Here is a 17,304-nt window from a genome sequence, read left to right on the forward strand (position 1 = left end):
AAAAATAATTAAAAAATAAACTAATAGGGGTCTCCCAAATATAATTTTATGTGTCCAAAATCTTCGGAATGCTAAATTAATTTTAAGAAACATGTGTTGTGATGAGAATGACTCAAAGTTTGGCTTAAAATAAATCTTGTATAAATTCTCAAAATCAATTGGAAACGTTGGTTATAATTCATAGTTTTTGTGAAACAAATTGAAACTTTTAGTTTTAAAAAATATTTTGGCAGTGAAAAGTTTTAGGTTTGAATCTCGTGGATGACGAATTCGATACCTAATTAGGTTGTCTATTATGTGGCTTAGCCGAACTTCCCCCTCCCCTTAGTGTAAAATATATCATTGTACTAAAAAAAAGTAAAATGTTACAAGACCTTTAGATGTGATCATACCATTTATTAGGTGGGGAACTATTTTTTGTTGATTTTTAACATTGACAAATAGATAAAAATAATATGAACTAATAGCGGGGCGCCCAAAGAGATTTGTAGGTGTCGAAAATCTTCAGAATATCCTAAATTAATTTTGGAAAACATGTGGTGCGATTAGAATTGTAACATCCCACATCGCTTAGAGGAGTGAATCTTCTATGCCTTATATGTATATTCCCTTCTCTACCTAGCACGAGGCCTTTCGAGAGCTCACTGGCTTGGGGTTCCGTCGGAACTCCGAAGTTAAGCGAGTAGCGCGCGAGAGCAATCTCATGATGGGTGACCCATTGGGAAGTTCTCATGTGAGTTCCCAGAAAACAAAACCGTGAGGGCATGGTCGGGGCCCAAAGCGGACAATATCGTGCTATGGTGGAGTCGAGTCCAGGATGTGGTGGGGGCTCGGGCCGGGATGTGACAATTTGGTATCAGAGCCAATCCATGGTCGGATGTGTGCCGACGAGGACGTCGGGCCCCTAAGGGGGGTGAATTGTAACATCCCACATCGCCCAGGGGAGTAGATCCTCTATGCCTTATATGTATATTCCCTTCTCTACCTAGCAAGAGGCCTTTTGGGAGCTCACTGCGGGTTCCATCAAAACTCCAAAGTTAAGCGAGTAGCGCGCGAGAGCAATCCCATGATGGGTGACCCACTGGGAAGTTCTCGTGTGAGTTCTCAGAAACAAAACCGTGAAGGCGTGGTCGGGGCCCAAAACGGACAATATCATGCTATGATGGAGTCGAGTTCGGGATGTGGTGAGGGCTCGGGCCAGGATGTGACAAGAATGACTCAAATTTTGGCTTATCATAAATCTTGTTAAAATTCTCACAATCGATTGGAAACGTAGGTTATATATATATAACTCACAGTTTTTGTGTAAAAATTACAAATTTTTAGTTTTAGGAAATATTTGCGTGGGCATGAAGGAAAACTTTGCAAGACATGTGGATGTGATCCTAACATTAATTAGGTCTCGAAATTATTTTTTATTGAATTTTAAAGTTGATTTTTTTTAAAATAATATAAACTAATAGGGGGTCTCCCAAGTATAATCTTATGACACGAAAAATATTCGGAATGGTCTAAATTAATTTTAGGAAACATGTGATGCGACGATCGAATGACTCAAATTTTGCTTATAATGAATCTTGTATAAATTCTCAAAATCGAATGGAAAACCGTGATCCACAGTTTTTGTGAAAAAAAATTGAAATTTTTAGTTTTAGGAAATATTTTGTGTGGAAGTTAAGAAAAATGTTACAAGAGCTTTGGATGTGATCCTACCATTTATTATATCCTAATTATTTTTTAAAACATGTGGTGCGATTAGAATGACTCAAAATTTTGCTTATGATAAATCTTGTAAAAATTCTCAAAATAGATGGGAAACGTATAACTCACAGTTTTTGTGAAAAAATTCAAATTTTTAGTTTTAGGAAATATTTTGTGTGGGTGTGAAGGAAAACGTTGCAAGATGTGTGGATGTGATCCTACCATTAATTAGGTCCCGAAATTATCTTTTATTGATTTTTAAATTTGAAAAAAAAAAATATAAACTAATAAGGGGTCTCCCAAATATATTTTATATGTTGAAAAATTTTAGAATGTCCTGAATTAATTTTAGGAAACATGTGTTACGATTAGAATGACTCAAATTTTGACTTCTAATGAATCTTGCAAAAATTCTTAAAATCAATTAGAAATTTTAAGTGTAGCAAATATGTCGCATCTTGGCCCAGGCCCCCACCACATTCCGTGCTCGACTCCACCGTAACACGATATTGTCTGCTTTGGGTCCCAACCACACCCTCACGATTTTGTTTCTAGGAACTCACACTAGAACTTCCCAATGGGTCACCCATTCTGGGATTGCTCTCATATGAACTCGCTTAACTTCAGAATTCTTACGGAACCCGAAGCCAGTGAGCTCCCAAAATGCCTCGTGCTATATGGAGGTGGGCATGTACATATAAGGCACATCACCCCCTCTCCGTTGGTCGATGTGGGATGTTACAATCCACCCTCCTTAGGGGCCCGACGTCCTCGTCGACACACTCGCACTACACGGCAAAGTGGCTCTGATACCAAATTGTCACATCTCGGCCTGAACCCCCACCACATCTCGAGCTCGACTCTACCGTAGCACGATATTATTCGCTTTGGGCCCCGAACACACCCTTACAATTTTGTTTCTAGGAACTTACATGAGAACTTCCCAATGGATCACCCATCCAAGGATTGTTTTCGTGCAAACTTGCTTAACTTCGGAGTTCCTACGGAACCCGAAGCCAGTGAGCTCCCAAAAGACCTCGTGCTATATGGAGGTGGGCATGTACATATAAGGCACATCACCCCCTCTCCGTTGGTCGATATGGGATGTTACAAAATATTTTGCATGGAAGTTAAAGAAAATATTGCAAGACATTTGGATGTGATCTTACCATTTATTAGGTCTCGAAATTGTTTTTTTATTGATTTTTAACATTGAAAAATAGAAGAAATAATGTGAACTAATAGAGGACACTCATAATATAATTTTTGTGTTGAAAATATTCGGAATGTCATAAAATTAATCTTAGGGTGTGACAAGAATGACTCGAATTTCTGATTAAAATGAATCTTCCATAAATTTCGAAACTGATTGAAAATGTGGGTTAAAATCACATTTGTTGTGAAAAGAATTAAAACTTTTAGTTTTACAAAATATTTTGCGTGGAAGTTAAGGAAAATGTTGCAAGACCTTTGGGTGTGATCTTACAATTTATTAGGTCCCAAAATTAAACTATTTTGCTCGCAATACTCCTCCGGGTGATCATCTCCTATACGGGAAATTATTACACTAATCACTAAACTAATAATAATTAGTGCACCAAAACTTAGTTTCCCCGAGTTTGCACAAGAATTGGATTTTTGTCAGAAAATTTTAAAATAACACAACTGAGTCATTTCTCAACCATTTTACGCACAAGAGGTATCAACACGAAGCTTGGGACGAGGAGAGCATTTTTATACCTCTTGGGGAACAAAACTAAAGTTAAAATATAAATATAAATAAATATATATATATATATAAACTAATAAAGGGGGTCAATTACAACCTCATACAAATTTTTTATAACATTTCAATATCATACATTTATTTCTATTTTTTTTTCAATTTCATACCTTTGTTAAAGTACAGCACTAAGTTTTCTAAAGTTCGGAAAGTGAATTTCAATGACCCAAATTTGGTCAACAAAACCAAATCGAGATCAAATATTGCCAATTTCTTCAGGTTCTTTTTTTTTTTTTTTTTCCCTGTTGCAGATTGTTTTTTGAAAGGGTAAAACCATTGCACTCAAAAATCTCTCGCCCGGTCCTTCACACATTTTTTTTTTTTTATCAATAATAGAAGCACAACAAAATAAAAGAAAGAAACACAAGAAAAAATTGAAATTTGTATTTTCATAAATTCCGGCAAATGTCTGAATATAATAAAAACAACTCAGGAAGAAATTAGTGTAATATAGGATATATTCCAGCTAACAATTCACAGTTGGCATACTTGCACATACGTACTAGTAATTGATCAAATTAATATGATGATTAACAAGTAAAACAAAAAAGAATGACGAAGAAATCAGGCTCAAAAAATTAATCTAAAATGAATATCAGTAAGGCCCAAGGGGGAAGAATATAAGATCCACAAAAATTGGGAGAATATGATGATGAATTAAGCTGCGCTGGGGAGCAAGGGAATTAATCAAACGCTGTCCGACATTTTTTTATTCCAACAAAAACATCAAAAACAATAGTTATCGTCAGAAACTAATCAAATCTGGAAGAACTTGGTGGTTATATGCAGTAGGTACAGGATGATGATACGGTATTATATTTTTTGACGACGGCGCAAAAGGGTTTCTATATTGTCCTTGTCCCCCGACACCGATAGCACTACTGCTCGTAGTATTGTAGCTGTATCCGCTCACATCGGAGAATCCAGATGTATCTGCGCTCACCCAGCTGATCAAATCCTCTTCAAACACCTCCCATTTGTCCGTAATTATCGTCTTGGATTTCTTCGTCGGTTTCTGCATGGCACGATCGCTTTGTCCTCCTCCATCTGCGCCGCCGCCATCCGGTCGCATTCCACGAAGCTTTCCTTCCTTTTCGACGCTTGGTTGATTATCCGTTCGAGGTCTCTGATATCCTCTTCCGGGATCTGTTCGACTTTAGGACAATCCGCCGCGCTGAGGATCCCCATATCCATGCAGTATTCGAGGTACAATGAGAGCTCCTCCCCTTGAACCCCCGCCTTCTGAACCACCCCGAGCGCCATCTGCGCCTCCTGCTTGCCTGGGGCCGTGTAAATCCTCAGCAGCGCGCCGGCAATCGCTTTGCAGACTCTGCTGTACACGTCAAAGATCTCCGTCAGCAAACATATCATTGCTTCGGAAATAAGATAAACCTTGTTGTTATTGTATGTGTGATTATTAGTGCGATGCGGACTAATCGCTTCCGGCTTGATCTCGAGAAGCATGTCGAGCAACGACTGCCACTTTTGCAGTCGCCCGAGCTCCTCCAGCAGCGGCGGCTCCTCCTGGTCGGACTTGCTGTTGTTCTTCTTCACCAACGTGCTTAAAAATGCGGATCTCTGATCCAAGTACGTAAAATAAGCGCGGACAAACGCGTCGTACGCCCACGTCTTGCTGGGCTTAGAATGTTTGTCGCAGAAGTTGGAAAGGTCGAACGGCAGCCGGCCGATCTTTTGGACGGAGAGGATTTTGCAGCAGAAAATGCCGTGCATGAGCATTAGGCCTTTGAGAGCGACGACCCAAGAGTGAGTTTTCTCCATGCGCCTGGAGAGCGCGTAAAGGAGGGGCTTGAGGTAGAGCGGAGACGTGCGGACCCATTGGTACACCCTGTGGAAATTCTTGTAATCGACGGTGGCCTCGTCGTGGCTGGTGGCTTTGATGATGATGGCCTCCAAATCGGGGTTGCGGAACGACGTCCGCCGTGAGATGGTGGCCACCCAGATGCTGTTCCGGTCTTTGATTAGCCCGGCAGCCTTTTTCCACAGTTTCATTTCCCTCCTCTCTCTCTCTCTCTCTCTAATTCTAACTTGTCACCAGCACTTTCTCATGCAAACCCTCCTTTCCCTTATTTTAGCTCTCTAATTACATTGTTTTTGTTTGTTTTTCCAATTGGACAGACAGCCTGTGGCTATATTTGGGAGGTGAATAAATTGGGAATAAAATATTTTTTGAGTGATTTTCCAAATAAAACGAGTGATGGAATCTCAACGAACAGAAGAGCAGCATTGGCTGGCTGTTATTTTTTTCAACATGAATAAGAAAGATAAATACATCTAGATGTATTTGCTTTTGTTGGACTTGTTCCAAAGGTTTGTTATGCTTGTCACAAGTTAATTAACGCGTTTCTATTTTTAGGAGATATACTATATACACCAATATGCCAGAAAGGATCCATTAAGAGAGTTGTGTTCATATACTCAAACACCGAAAATTTTTAGAATGGCCAGCTCAATAACGGGAGTCAAGTATTCAATAATTAAAGATTTAACGGTCACATATGTTGGTCTATATTGCGTCCATGCTAAACAAACTCACTTATAAACGATAATGTTGCTTATACATACCAAATTGACCACATCTCTCATATAGGTTAAGACAATGATTGTAGTTAGAGAGAGGAGGTTTCTAATATAATCAGTTTTGTTTGTCTACATGTTTTTTATAAGCTGCTTCATCATAAAAATTCAATAATACTTGTTGAAATCGACAAATTGTAAGATCTAAAAAAATTGAAAAATTAAATTTCTTTCAAGAACTGTAAGCAATATGACTTACAATTTTAGTTTGGCACGCATGTTGAAACAAGTCGTCAAAGCAATAATAACAACTTTTAAGCATATTTTGACAAACTATATATGATATATGATTAAGACTACTAGATGAGACAACAAAATCTTCTAATGATCAGGTTGTAGATACGCTGTGTCTTGTGGAGAACAAATAGTAATTTTTTGGTAACTTTAGAAAACTACGGAGCATAATGCTGATTGCTTTTGTGTAGGGTACTGCATAAAGTATTATGTATTGCAATTTGCGTTGAATGAACAAATTAAGCACCTACAAAAATAAAGTGTCTTAAAATTTGGGTCAGTGTGAACGTGTTTGGGTGAGTATGAGCCTGCATTCTTAGCTTTCATTCCTCCTACTATTCTATAGCCACATCTCTCTCTCTCTCTCTCTCCTCTCTCTCTCACTCTCTCTCTCATGCATTTGCTGGCTAGCTGCTTAAGTTCTGCAAACCAATGAAAAGCAGAAAGTAAGGTCATATTTTTAATCAAGCAAGCTGCATAGAGTTACTACAGTAGAAAATGTCCCTAAAAGCAACAAAGTGAAAGGAAGAAAAAAAGAGAAAGATAGCTGCAATTAAGGGCAGGTCCCAAACCCAATAAAGAAAAGAAAAAAGGGTTCAACTAAAGTAGCTCAGTAAATCCAAAAAGACGAAAATGGTGGGAATCTTCATTCCACTGTGCAAAATCATCCCATACCGCCACCTCTCTCTCTTTTACTCCTCCTTTTCATGCGCCTCAGCTTTCTCTTTCCTATATTTTCCTCTCTCTCTCTCTCTCTCTCTCTCTCTCTAAAATTTTCTCAGCTTCTGGCATGCAACAACACTACTATGAACTACATCTCTATGGGATTTTCATGTGAGGATGATTTTGTAAGTCCTCTCTTTCTCTCGCCACACATACACTTTTCCATGGGTAATGGTTTCGATCCGCACTCATTTTCTCCTCCTGCCCAGACTTGTTTAGTGTGCAGAAATCACTTCCCTTTTCTATCTTTTCCTTGAGTAGTACTCATTAACATGAATGTTTAATTAGGACGGAAAGGAAGGCGAAGCTCCACTTTTATATGAAACGAGGGAGAATCAACACAGAAGCAGCAGGTGCATGAATGTTCATAATCCTGACCATCATATGCAGGTTGAAGTCGACGTCGAGTTTTGGCCGGTGGAACATCCTCTTGAGCCACCTGATGAGGATCGCCCTGTCAAATGCCCGATGCCCGACTCTTCTGTCATTAATGTGAGCAAGTAATCTGATAGATGTTTCATTCCTTCTTACAAGACATTTTCACCTTATATATGCCTTTTCTGCTTTTGTCTGTAAAATTTCGCAATGAACACGTCCTCATCTCAGTCAGTAGCATTACAATCTGGTAACATTTCTCCTCACTTGTAAGTGAGAGACGGTCCAAGCTAAAACGTTTCTTCCTCCAGTCATTGCCTTTTCATATATATATATATATATATATGTGTGTGTGTGTGTGTAGATCTTGATGTTATTTTGTTGCTCGAATACATGGACTGAATGGAATTTCAATACAATTAGTAGTAAAAACTTGAGGCGTATATTTAACCTCTGGCAGTGTTATATATGCAGATTGATTTTGTCTCACGTAAAATGCATTTACAGGGAGGAGGGAGGAAGGAAAAAAGGCTTTCAGAGAGCAATAGCATGCGTAAGAGGACAGAAGCATCATCTGCGCCTGGAGCAGCTTATAGCAATCAAGGATTAATGAATCAGACGGTAGCGGCAGTGGCAACGCCACCTCCTGTTCGAGCAGTGCGTAAAAGGCACCACCACACACTCACCCGCGGCGACCATATGATATCACCTCTGAGAAGGATGCCACCTCTTCCTTCTCTCCCAACGCAGAGCATCACCGTCTTTCAAATGCTCCAGCAGTTCGACAAGTTCGACTCTTGAACGAAATTAAACCCAGCTTTCGTTTTTATTCAGTGATGAGAAGATCCTCTTGATATCACATATGTTGTAGCTTCTAGTTAGCCCAAGCTTGGACTATTTATGATTTCATTGACACGTTCATAGAATCGTCTAGTTTTTCTCACTTATTTTAGGAAAAGTGATTTTCGCACACTTGCTCACCTCTCTGAGAGACTCTTTTAACTTTCTCCATTGATTTTCTTTGGTTTTATTCAATCCGAGGACCAAACAAAACAGAAGGTGTGCAGGAGGAGAAAAGGGATTGCAGAAATCAGTTTCCTATTTTAAAGGAAGGGGCATAGCATATGATAACTTCTTCTCTTTCATTGCAAAAATCACGTCCTATATATAGTATCTGAAAGGAAAAGGACATGAAGAAACTGTAATCTCCTAAACAGGGGAGTAAAAAAGAGCAAGTTCACCGTCTTCCTTGGAGAGTTGTCCGCTATGGTATCACCCTTGAGAGTTTCCAGAATAATACCGCGGCAAGGTTAACCACCTTCATCTTCTCTGTCTTCCCGTCCCTTATCCACATTCACCGCACAATTATCAGCTGTAAAACCCTGATGCCTGTGCAGTACATTTGGATAGTCGTGCTCCGGTTTCTAAACAAAGTTTCATTCAAAAAGTGATATACATAGGGCAACTCCCATGCCAAGTATCAATGCAGTTAACTGTAAAGCCGTGCTTTTCAATGATGAGCCGCCATTGTTGTTCGCTTCAGCAAGCACTCCAGCAACAGCAATGTATATAAATCCACCAGCTGTAAAACCCTGAAAATAGATTCAACAAAGTATAAAGATAACTACTTGGATCACGAAAGCCAAATATGAACCGAATATTTAACCAGAACATTCCCAGGCTACATTATTGTCACCTCAATCAAAGATGACTGTCCTGCATTCTGTCCCAAAATAAGAGCCTGCATCAATAGCAATGGATTACTCTCATTTCAATTATCGAAGATACTAACTAAAATGGAATAACCCTACAACAAAGACAATACTTTACCACTGCGGTTCCAAGTAGTGCCACAAGTGCTGAGAGAAAGTTGAAGAACAGAGCTTTAGATACGCTGAAACCAGACCTTACAAGAATACCAAAATCACCGACCTGAAACAAAGGTAAAACAAGCTATAAAGTTATATACCTCCAAGAACTAAGACAACAAGACTCAGATTGGATGTGACTGTTTAGCCAGCCCGCCTATCTAGACTACCTCATTACATATTAACGAACAACAGAGAGGACTCAAACCTCTTGAGGAATCTCATGTGCGAGCAAGAACAGAGTTCTAGACCACCCACCAACAGATCCATGAAGCAGGAATGCACTTCCTAAAGCCATCCCATCCGTAAAATTGTGCTGCAGTGGCAATACAAATATTTCTGTAAATAATATCTATCATGAACCACATTTTGGTTAAAGATATACAAGCTTGAAAGCAAGCAATAAGTCACATACAACACCATCCGAGAAGAGATTGAGATAGCCGAACACAAGATTTGAGGGTGATTGAGTAGTTTTCCCTTTTGTGGACTTGGCCTCAGAAGTGGAATCATTTGTGGCATGTATATGTTGTTTATCATCGCTCCCACCAGTCCTAGTGTTTCTCTGCATGATGGAAATATGACCATACTTAAATTGCAGTCCAGTATTAAAAGTTGATTAACAAAATTAGATTGGCCACAAAAATCAGATAATAGTAAGATTCATGCAAGATTAATATAACCATATAAGCCAGCAGATGTCAAGCCTGTGCCGACATTAAACAAAGATGAACACAAACTCTCTGAAAAACCAACAAGCCAACTAAACTGCTTGCCTTATGAATATGAGAGTCCTGTTGAGTACTTTCAATCAAAGAATCATTTAAATCATCAGCTAGTAACTTCTCCGTCAGATGACTTCTTCAGTTTCCTTCCATCGTTTCCATTAGAAGATTCTGACTGCAAGTCATCATGAGAATCATTATCATCCTTCAATTTCTTGCTGTTCTTATGATGATGATGATGATGACCATGACTCCATGCATTAGTTCCTCCAGAGTTTTCCTCAACATACCTCACTGTCTTTTCTACCAGAAGAAATAATACAATTCCCGCTGCAACAACCAATACAGTACTATTAAAATTCAACTAAAACCAATCAGGAAGAACCTTACAATAATCGGGTACAATAACAAGCTCAAGGAAACCAAAAACACTAGGAAACAAAAGAAGGGGTTACAGCCTATGGAGTCGTATGGAAGAAGTGATGTGCACATAGAACATTCATGCACACAGAAACATACATCACATGCACCTGCTCTCGGACAACCACACAAACACAAATTCATGCAGACACGAAGCATGGTTAAGACAGCATGCAGAACACAGATTAGAACTAACCCAGGACAGATAATCCTACTGAAAGATCTCCAAAGAATGCGAATGTGAATGCTCATGCAAATGGGAATGGGAATGGCCTTCATGGTGGTCATGCGAGTCGGAGTGCCCTCCTCCTGCAATTAATATAAGATTCTGGGTGAACTGCTGATAAATGTAAAAGACAAGCATCTTACACATTATCATTTATTAAGAAATTATACATTTTTAATTAAGGAAATTGAAGAGTTCACTTACACATTGTCATAATTTAAAACTACTTTTTTAAAGATGGATCGTTATATGCTCTTCGCAAATTAAGATATAAGAACTTAAGAAATAATTAAATACTTGAAACATCAGATTATATCAGGTGTAGAAGATTATATGGTATAGATTTGTACAGTGTAAGGATGAACTGAAAGATGCAAATCAACGCAGGCTTCATAAACTAGTTCCAGATTATTGTCATACCAAAAGCATGTGGTAATTGATGAAGAAAAGCATCCCCCAACATTGCTCCAGCCTGCAAATGAAGTACAAATTAGATTGTCAAATTCCCATTCCCATCCACATGCTCCAACAATCTACTCCAATGGTCAAAGTTCTGTAAACTTATAGAGGCATAATTCCTAAAGCCTAAATTGGGTATTTGAATTGATGATGATCTTAACACGGATACAAGAAAACTGAAGAGTATACATATCAAATTGGTACTAAAGAGATGCAAACCATATACAATTGGATTAGATTTTAAAACTAGATAAACAGGTCTGCAGAATCTGACCCCAAATAAAGCCAATGAATCAACAACTGCCTTGGATGGCTTCCCCTGCACTGCAATAAAGCAGTAAATTCAGTCCTGGTTATCGGCATAGGCTTCTTGAAGCAAAAGTCATCGGCAGCGTCAATAAAAAGACAATGTAAGTAACAATTGAATCACTTACCAAATATCACTGGCAAGATAATCAGGCAAATGAGGGAGGCCATGCTCACCAAAAGCGAGCACCCCAAGGAATGAATCCAGAGACCTATAAAAGATAAATAAGAATGCGGTTACAGACTCACACATTCGAGATCAGCTTATTTTGTATGACACAAACTTTAGGTGCAGCGAAGAAGAAACACACAATCGGATTTGGAGCAAAATAAAACAAAGGATTTTTAAAAGGACTGAATCTTGTGTTATGGCTAATTCAGCAACACAGATTTCGCACTTTCGACGGTCAAATCAGATTACAAACCAAATAAGCATTGTGCTTTTCGCCAATTCTATCAATACCAAAACGAAAATTTCCCAGCTTTTGTTCTCTCCAATTGGCCTCTTCAAAAATTTCAATTCGTTCAGTCCACATTCGAAGCAATCAAGCAGTATAACGAAAATTAAACCAATAAAGTGCCTCACACATTATACACAATTTCGAAGAAATACCAAGAACCGAGAGCTGCGGAGCACCAAAATGCTCGTGATCGTGACGTGATCGTGCTGATGAAATTCAAATCCGTACAACTTCATGTCCTCCTCCTCCGCCAATTCCTCGGGAAGCTTCGATGTCGCTAACAATCTGTCCTCTTGGTGGCCGTGGCTGTGGCTGTGGCTGTGGCCGCTGCTGTGACCGTGACCGTGGTCGTGGTGGTGCGCATTGCTGCAGCCGTGGTGGTGAGTGTGACGCTCGTGAGCGGCAGATGCAGAGAACCCAGAAGCAAAACTCAGATCCGAACAGCGCCCAACAACCAAAGCAACAGCAACCAAGACGAAACCTTTCTTACAAAGCGCCATTTTCTGAGAAACCCCAGTTGTGTGTTAAGGTCGGGTTTTATTGTAATTATCGAATTTAAGGTCGGTGTTGGTGGAGGAGTTGAAGTCTGTTTTGTCGGGAGGGAGGGCTTAAGAAGGACGGCGCTTGCAAGTGCCTTCGATGGTCATGACAACAACAGCAACAAAAAAGAGGACGATTATGCCGATTATAATGCCGAATGTCACCACATCCATCCCCGCCTCTCTCTCTCTCCCTCTCCTTTTTCGGGCTTTTTTTTTTTATCCTCTTATTTTGTTCTCGGAATGCCCGAAAAGAAACTCTGACAGCCCGGTCGCTTTTCTCTCACTCCACACTCTTTGCTTCTCCCGCAAGTCCACAGTCGAGAGACTCGCCTTTCTGGATTGGATTGGCCGCTCAACAAATCCACTACTTTCTGTCATATCATCCAACAAGTCCAAAACTTTGCGTCGTATCATATTTGAGTTTTTTTGTCTGTTGGCATTCGAATCCAGAATCTTGTTGGATTCTCTTTGGGAAGATTTCCGAAGATTTGTAAATCGTGTTCGTTCATTATACATCGTGTGATCAGAGATTATTATAAATATTTTTATTTAAAATTAAACACAAACAGTACTTGACAAAAACTAATCGCACGATGCATGATAAACGACATGATTCACGAATCTCCAGGATCATCTCCGTCACTAAAAGGATCCGAAGAGGATCATGTTGGCATTGCACGTGACTTTTTTGTCAATAAAAAAAAAATATTTGAACAAAAATGCTCACATATTTTTATTTTATTGGCACCAATATCATCATAATGGAATACTCATATTATATAAATCAGTCGGAAATTGTTTGAGACTACTTACTAGAAGTGTTCCCATCCCTTAAATACTCCTATTGGTAATTTGGTATTGGATTCCAACACAAGAAATCTTCAAGTTTGTCAACCAGATGTAAATTGAAAGATTTACCAGCACAAGAATTGCATCCAAAGTGGTTTTGCATCTTGTTTGCACAAAGAAACGAAGAAAGCTTTCAATGAAATCGTACTTAACGTACCACACCATATTAGCTGCTCTGTTCAGAAGTCCTATCTAGCGAGAAGCGTCGAAAACGTGCTTAAGAATGCCTGTGACAGTATCAAGAATAAACTCTTCATCGCATCCTGTTACAAACTTAACTGCAATTAAGAGGAATAAACTGAATTAGTACCAGTGCTTTCTTTCAATTAACTGAGATGCTGCAATAGCGGTGTAACAACGCGAAATGGTGAATAAACAAAACCTCCACAAAGCACATCACGAAAGAAAAGAGCGTAAGGAAACTAGAAATCTTACCCCAAGGAAGAACAGGAAATTCCAACATCTGTTTAGGTACCTGTGATGATATATGAAGCAACCTGCAAAACAACATAGAAACAGAATTAGAGAACAACAAACCAAAGTTAGCAACATTTACTAGTTCTAAGATTCTGTTTTGTAAACATGCCAAGACTGATGCAGCGAGAGAGCGAGGATTGGTGTAGAGCATCGATGTCTCCTCCTTTTCGTAAAGAAGATCCATGATGTCCATGCCTGCTTCAAAGTTCACAAGTTCCCCAACTTTTGCCACCCCCCTGAACTCAAAACCCCACAAAAGATGTATCGAAATGAGGCTAGTAATCCTCGAAAACAAGCAGATCATGAAAGGAAGAAGCTAACACTAATAGTACAATGAAAGTAACGAAAACTTACTTAAATTGGAGCAGAAGCTCTTCGAAGTGTACAAAAGCAATATTGTTGATGCCAATCTCAAAATTCACTTCCTTTGATAAAGAACATAGACAACTCTCAGCCGACTAGCACAATACGAAGCAAACAAAAGAAAGAACAGAAGAGAAATTTCAGAGCTTTAGAGTTTACCTGCATTAAAACCACCTCCTGTGACATGATAAGCCAAAATGTAACGCACCCGATAAGAAAAAAAAGATCAAATTTTTATGTGGAATATAGCACTACATATTTATGGCTTACCGCTTCCAAGTAATCTCGAACGGTGTAGTGTTGCTCCTTGATGATGCTGTCCCCCAAAGACTTGAATATCTTCACAGACAAATGCAGAGAAGTGTGTATCTAGCGATAAAGCATCAAATGGACATAGATTAGGATGAAAAGTCCAAGAAAATTTGCAGAGAAAAAAGATCGAAAACCTACTTTCGTTGAAATCCACAGCGAAACAAGCGCAAACAGCTGCAAATTGCTTTCTCTCAAGGGATACAAAAGCCAGTTTGCCACATCATTTGCCCGTTCCTCCAACCTTCAAATGTACATCCAAGTCAAGTGAAGCCCTAATTTTACTTGAAGAAAAAACAGAAATTGAAAAGATTATATCGTATTACTTACCGGGATAAACATCGAGGGTAGAATCGATGAGCGAAGAGGGACAGTGCGGTGTATTTCACTATCGGAGCGAGTTGGAGTTGCTAAATTTTACATTCCGGTGTGAGAATTTAAGGAAATTGAGAATAAAATCGATTAAATTCACAGCGATAAAGAATTCGAAACCGGCGTACTTGAGCAGATTCGATGAGAAAGTGAAGGAGGCGCGCTCGCAGAGGCAGCGCCGCCGCAGCGAACTCCCTCTGCATCTCTCTATGCCGCCTTGGAGTATCCAGTTTTAGGGCGCGCGTTTTTGAAACTGGACAGTTTTGCTTACTTCCGGAAGCTAACGACGGCGTTTTCGACATACGATTATTTGGGCCTCGTACACTAATTCCGCCCCGTTTCAGTTGGGTCTCAAGGCCCACGTTTTCTTGCTCTCTTGCTGGGCTTCGGCCCTCCATGTTCTCCCCCTTTTTTTTTTTTTTTGAGTCAAGTTATCCCAATTAGTTTTGCTAATAATTGTGATCTTACGTCGGAATGGGAGGTGATGAGGAGAATGCTGCAGCGAATGGTTGACAAATATGAGCGTGCGTCTTGGTTTGTGTATAGGGGTGCAGGTTGGAATAATTCCGATTCTGAAAGTAAGGGTTTATCGTTAACATTTTGCAAAACAGTTTTTAATATTCTGAAAATTCCGAATTCGCTTCTGAAATTTTAGAATGAAAATTAAAAACGTTGTTTCTGCTCTGATCTATTCAAAAAGCACCCGTATTTAGATCTAAAAACTCTATCTGGTGTGGTAGATATACTTTGACCCTTTCAGGTACTAAAGAAAACCATTGTTATATCATTGTTTAATTTGTTTTCTTTAATTTGATATTGTGAGTATGCCCTAACGCTGATGGTGAGAGTAGCTAATCTCCTACTAAACTTTTTTTTTAATCTAAAAGAAAAACGAATGAATTATGGTCGTGATTGGGGAACCATGATCCATGACAATTAAATACAACTTGCTAGTCCATGTATGGCTTTTCTTTTCAAATTTATCTCCTTCAAATGAATTGCATTATTTGTTTCAATTGAGACGTTGGATGCAGTCCCTAACTATAAATATTCTTTGATTGAAATCTTGTTGGTTTTCAATTTTTTATCGAAGTCCTTGAAATTAATGTGATAATTTATTTCTATGTATGTTACTATATTTTTTAAATTAAAAATTGAAATTTATAGTTGTTTGTATTAATGAGATTTTAAATAAAAAACCATAATTTGTGGGATTAAAAATATTAAATTATAAATATACTATTGTGTGTGTATAAACATGGGTACATTCATCAAAATTAACCAAACAATTATTGTACCAAAACATGGGTACATTCTTCAAAATCACAAAAAAAAAAAAAAAAAAAAAAAAAAAAAAAAAAAGATATTAGGCTTAATAACATTAGTAAATTTCTTTGATTAAACTTGATAGAGATACATTATCAAATCAAAGAAAAAAGAATGTACCCATATAAGTTTAAAAGTGGATTAGAAAAAAAACTGAATAGATTTTATGTCACATCCCGGCCCAGGCCCCCACCACATCCCTGGTTCGACTCCACCATAGCATGATATTGTCCGCTTTGGACCCCAACCATGCCCTCACAGTTTTGTTTCTGGGATCTCACACGGGAACTTCCCAGTGGGTCACCCATTATAGGATTGCTCTCATGCGAACTTGCTTAACTTCGGAGTTCCGATGGAACCCGAAGCCAGTGAGCTCCCAAAAGGTCTCGTGCTAGGTAGAGATGAGAATATACATATACGGCTTACATGATCCACTTTTCTGGGCGATGTGGGATGTTACATTTTATATATAAAAAAAGGTACATTTTAAGATTAAAAATTTGAAAAGATTATATGAATGGGTACATATAAGATTAAAAATTTGAAAACATTTTTTAAAAAAGCTAATGGATACAAACTTATTCTAATTTATTTATTTATTTTGGAAATGTTTTGAATTGAAAATTAGTTAATAGTTTAATAAAGGTGTGAATATTAAAAGGGGCTTTTAAATCCAAGTAAAAAACATAGATGGTTTTCAGGAGTGAGTCCAATTACCTAATTATATGTATTTATTTTTTTAATGCTCATTTTATATGTTCTAAAATATTAAAAATCAATTAAAATCTTCTAATATTATGAATTTTCAACCCCAAAAAATATAATTAATATCTTATAACAAAAAAAATAATATATTGACATAAATCTATCTGCAAATCATTCTACCCTAACTCAAGTAACAAATATATGAATGTATATCATACCTATAAGTAAGATATGAAACTTAACTAAAAGGTAGAAAAAACATAATATATCTACAAGCAAGACAAATGAATCGTACTTGATTATAAAAAAGAATATGTCATATAGGTAGATAAATATAATTAACCTATGATATAGGTTGATTATAAAAATAAAAACTAAAATCTATAAATGGGGTTTAAAACAGGATAAAGAACAAGAAAGAACAAAATAAATAAATAATCAAATAGATAATTAGGAAGAAATTTTATTTTTATAATAAATCTGAT

General features: G+C 38.1%; 3 protein-coding genes and 1 pseudogene across 4 annotated transcripts; 1 reads left to right on the forward strand and 3 right to left on the reverse strand.

The window, feature by feature from the left end:
- Positions 1–4,062: 4,062 nt before the first annotated feature.
- Positions 4,063–5,737, reverse strand: LOC103942442 (putative clathrin assembly protein At1g25240). Its single transcript, XM_009352631.3, is given in 2 exon segments — positions 4,063–4,510; positions 4,513–5,737. Coding segments are annotated over 2 exon segments (1,263 nt in total). The 5' UTR covers positions 5,495–5,737; the 3' UTR covers positions 4,063–4,229.
- A 1,265-nt stretch (positions 5,738–7,002) lies between these two features.
- On the forward strand, positions 7,003–8,383 carry LOC125472028. Of its 2 annotated transcripts, none has more exons than XM_048573064.1 (3): positions 7,003–7,161; positions 7,325–7,528; positions 7,886–8,383. In XM_048573064.1, the coding sequence occupies exons 1-3, from the start codon at positions 7,021–7,023 to the stop codon at positions 8,210–8,212; spliced, it is 672 nt and encodes a 223-aa protein (XP_048429021.1). In that variant the 5' UTR covers positions 7,003–7,020; the 3' UTR covers positions 8,213–8,383. The 2 variants fall into 2 exon arrangements, with proteins under 2 accessions (XP_048429021.1, XP_048429022.1); XM_048573065.1 differs by having other exon boundaries at positions 7,919–8,383.
- A 151-nt stretch (positions 8,384–8,534) lies between these two features.
- LOC103942439 lies at positions 8,535–12,665 on the reverse strand (annotated as a pseudogene).
- A 22-nt stretch (positions 12,666–12,687) lies between these two features.
- LOC125472026 (cyclin-J18-like) lies at positions 12,688–15,046 on the reverse strand. The gene is given in 11 exon segments (XM_048573063.1): positions 12,688–12,789; positions 13,425–13,545; positions 13,703–13,742; positions 13,744–13,764; positions 13,854–13,980; positions 14,099–14,169; positions 14,267–14,284; positions 14,378–14,476; positions 14,558–14,660; positions 14,747–14,826; positions 14,917–15,046. Coding segments are annotated over 10 exon segments (720 nt in total). The 5' UTR covers positions 14,992–15,046; the 3' UTR covers positions 12,688–12,789; positions 13,425–13,459.
- Positions 15,047–17,304: the final 2,258 nt, after the last annotated feature.

The sequence above is a fragment of a genome, unplaced genomic scaffold (assembly GCF_019419815.1).
Source record: "Pyrus x bretschneideri cultivar Hongxiangsu unplaced genomic scaffold, Pyrus_bretschneideri_v1 Contig63, whole genome shotgun sequence".
NCBI classification, from domain to species: Eukaryota; Viridiplantae; Streptophyta; class Magnoliopsida; order Rosales; family Rosaceae; genus Pyrus; species Pyrus x bretschneideri.

Coding starts and splice junctions, on each gene's coding strand:
- LOC125472028 (XM_048573064.1), top strand. CDS start 7,021: ATGCGCCTCAGCTTTCTCTTTCCTATATTTTCCTCTCTCTCTCTCTCT. Junction 7,162..7,324: donor TTTCATGTGAGGATGATTTT/GTAAGTCCTCTC, acceptor ATGTTTAATTAG/GACGGAAAGGAAGGCGAAGC. Junction 7,529..7,885: donor CCGACTCTTCTGTCATTAAT/GTGAGCAAGTAA, acceptor TTATATATGCAG/ATTGATTTTGTCTCACGTAA.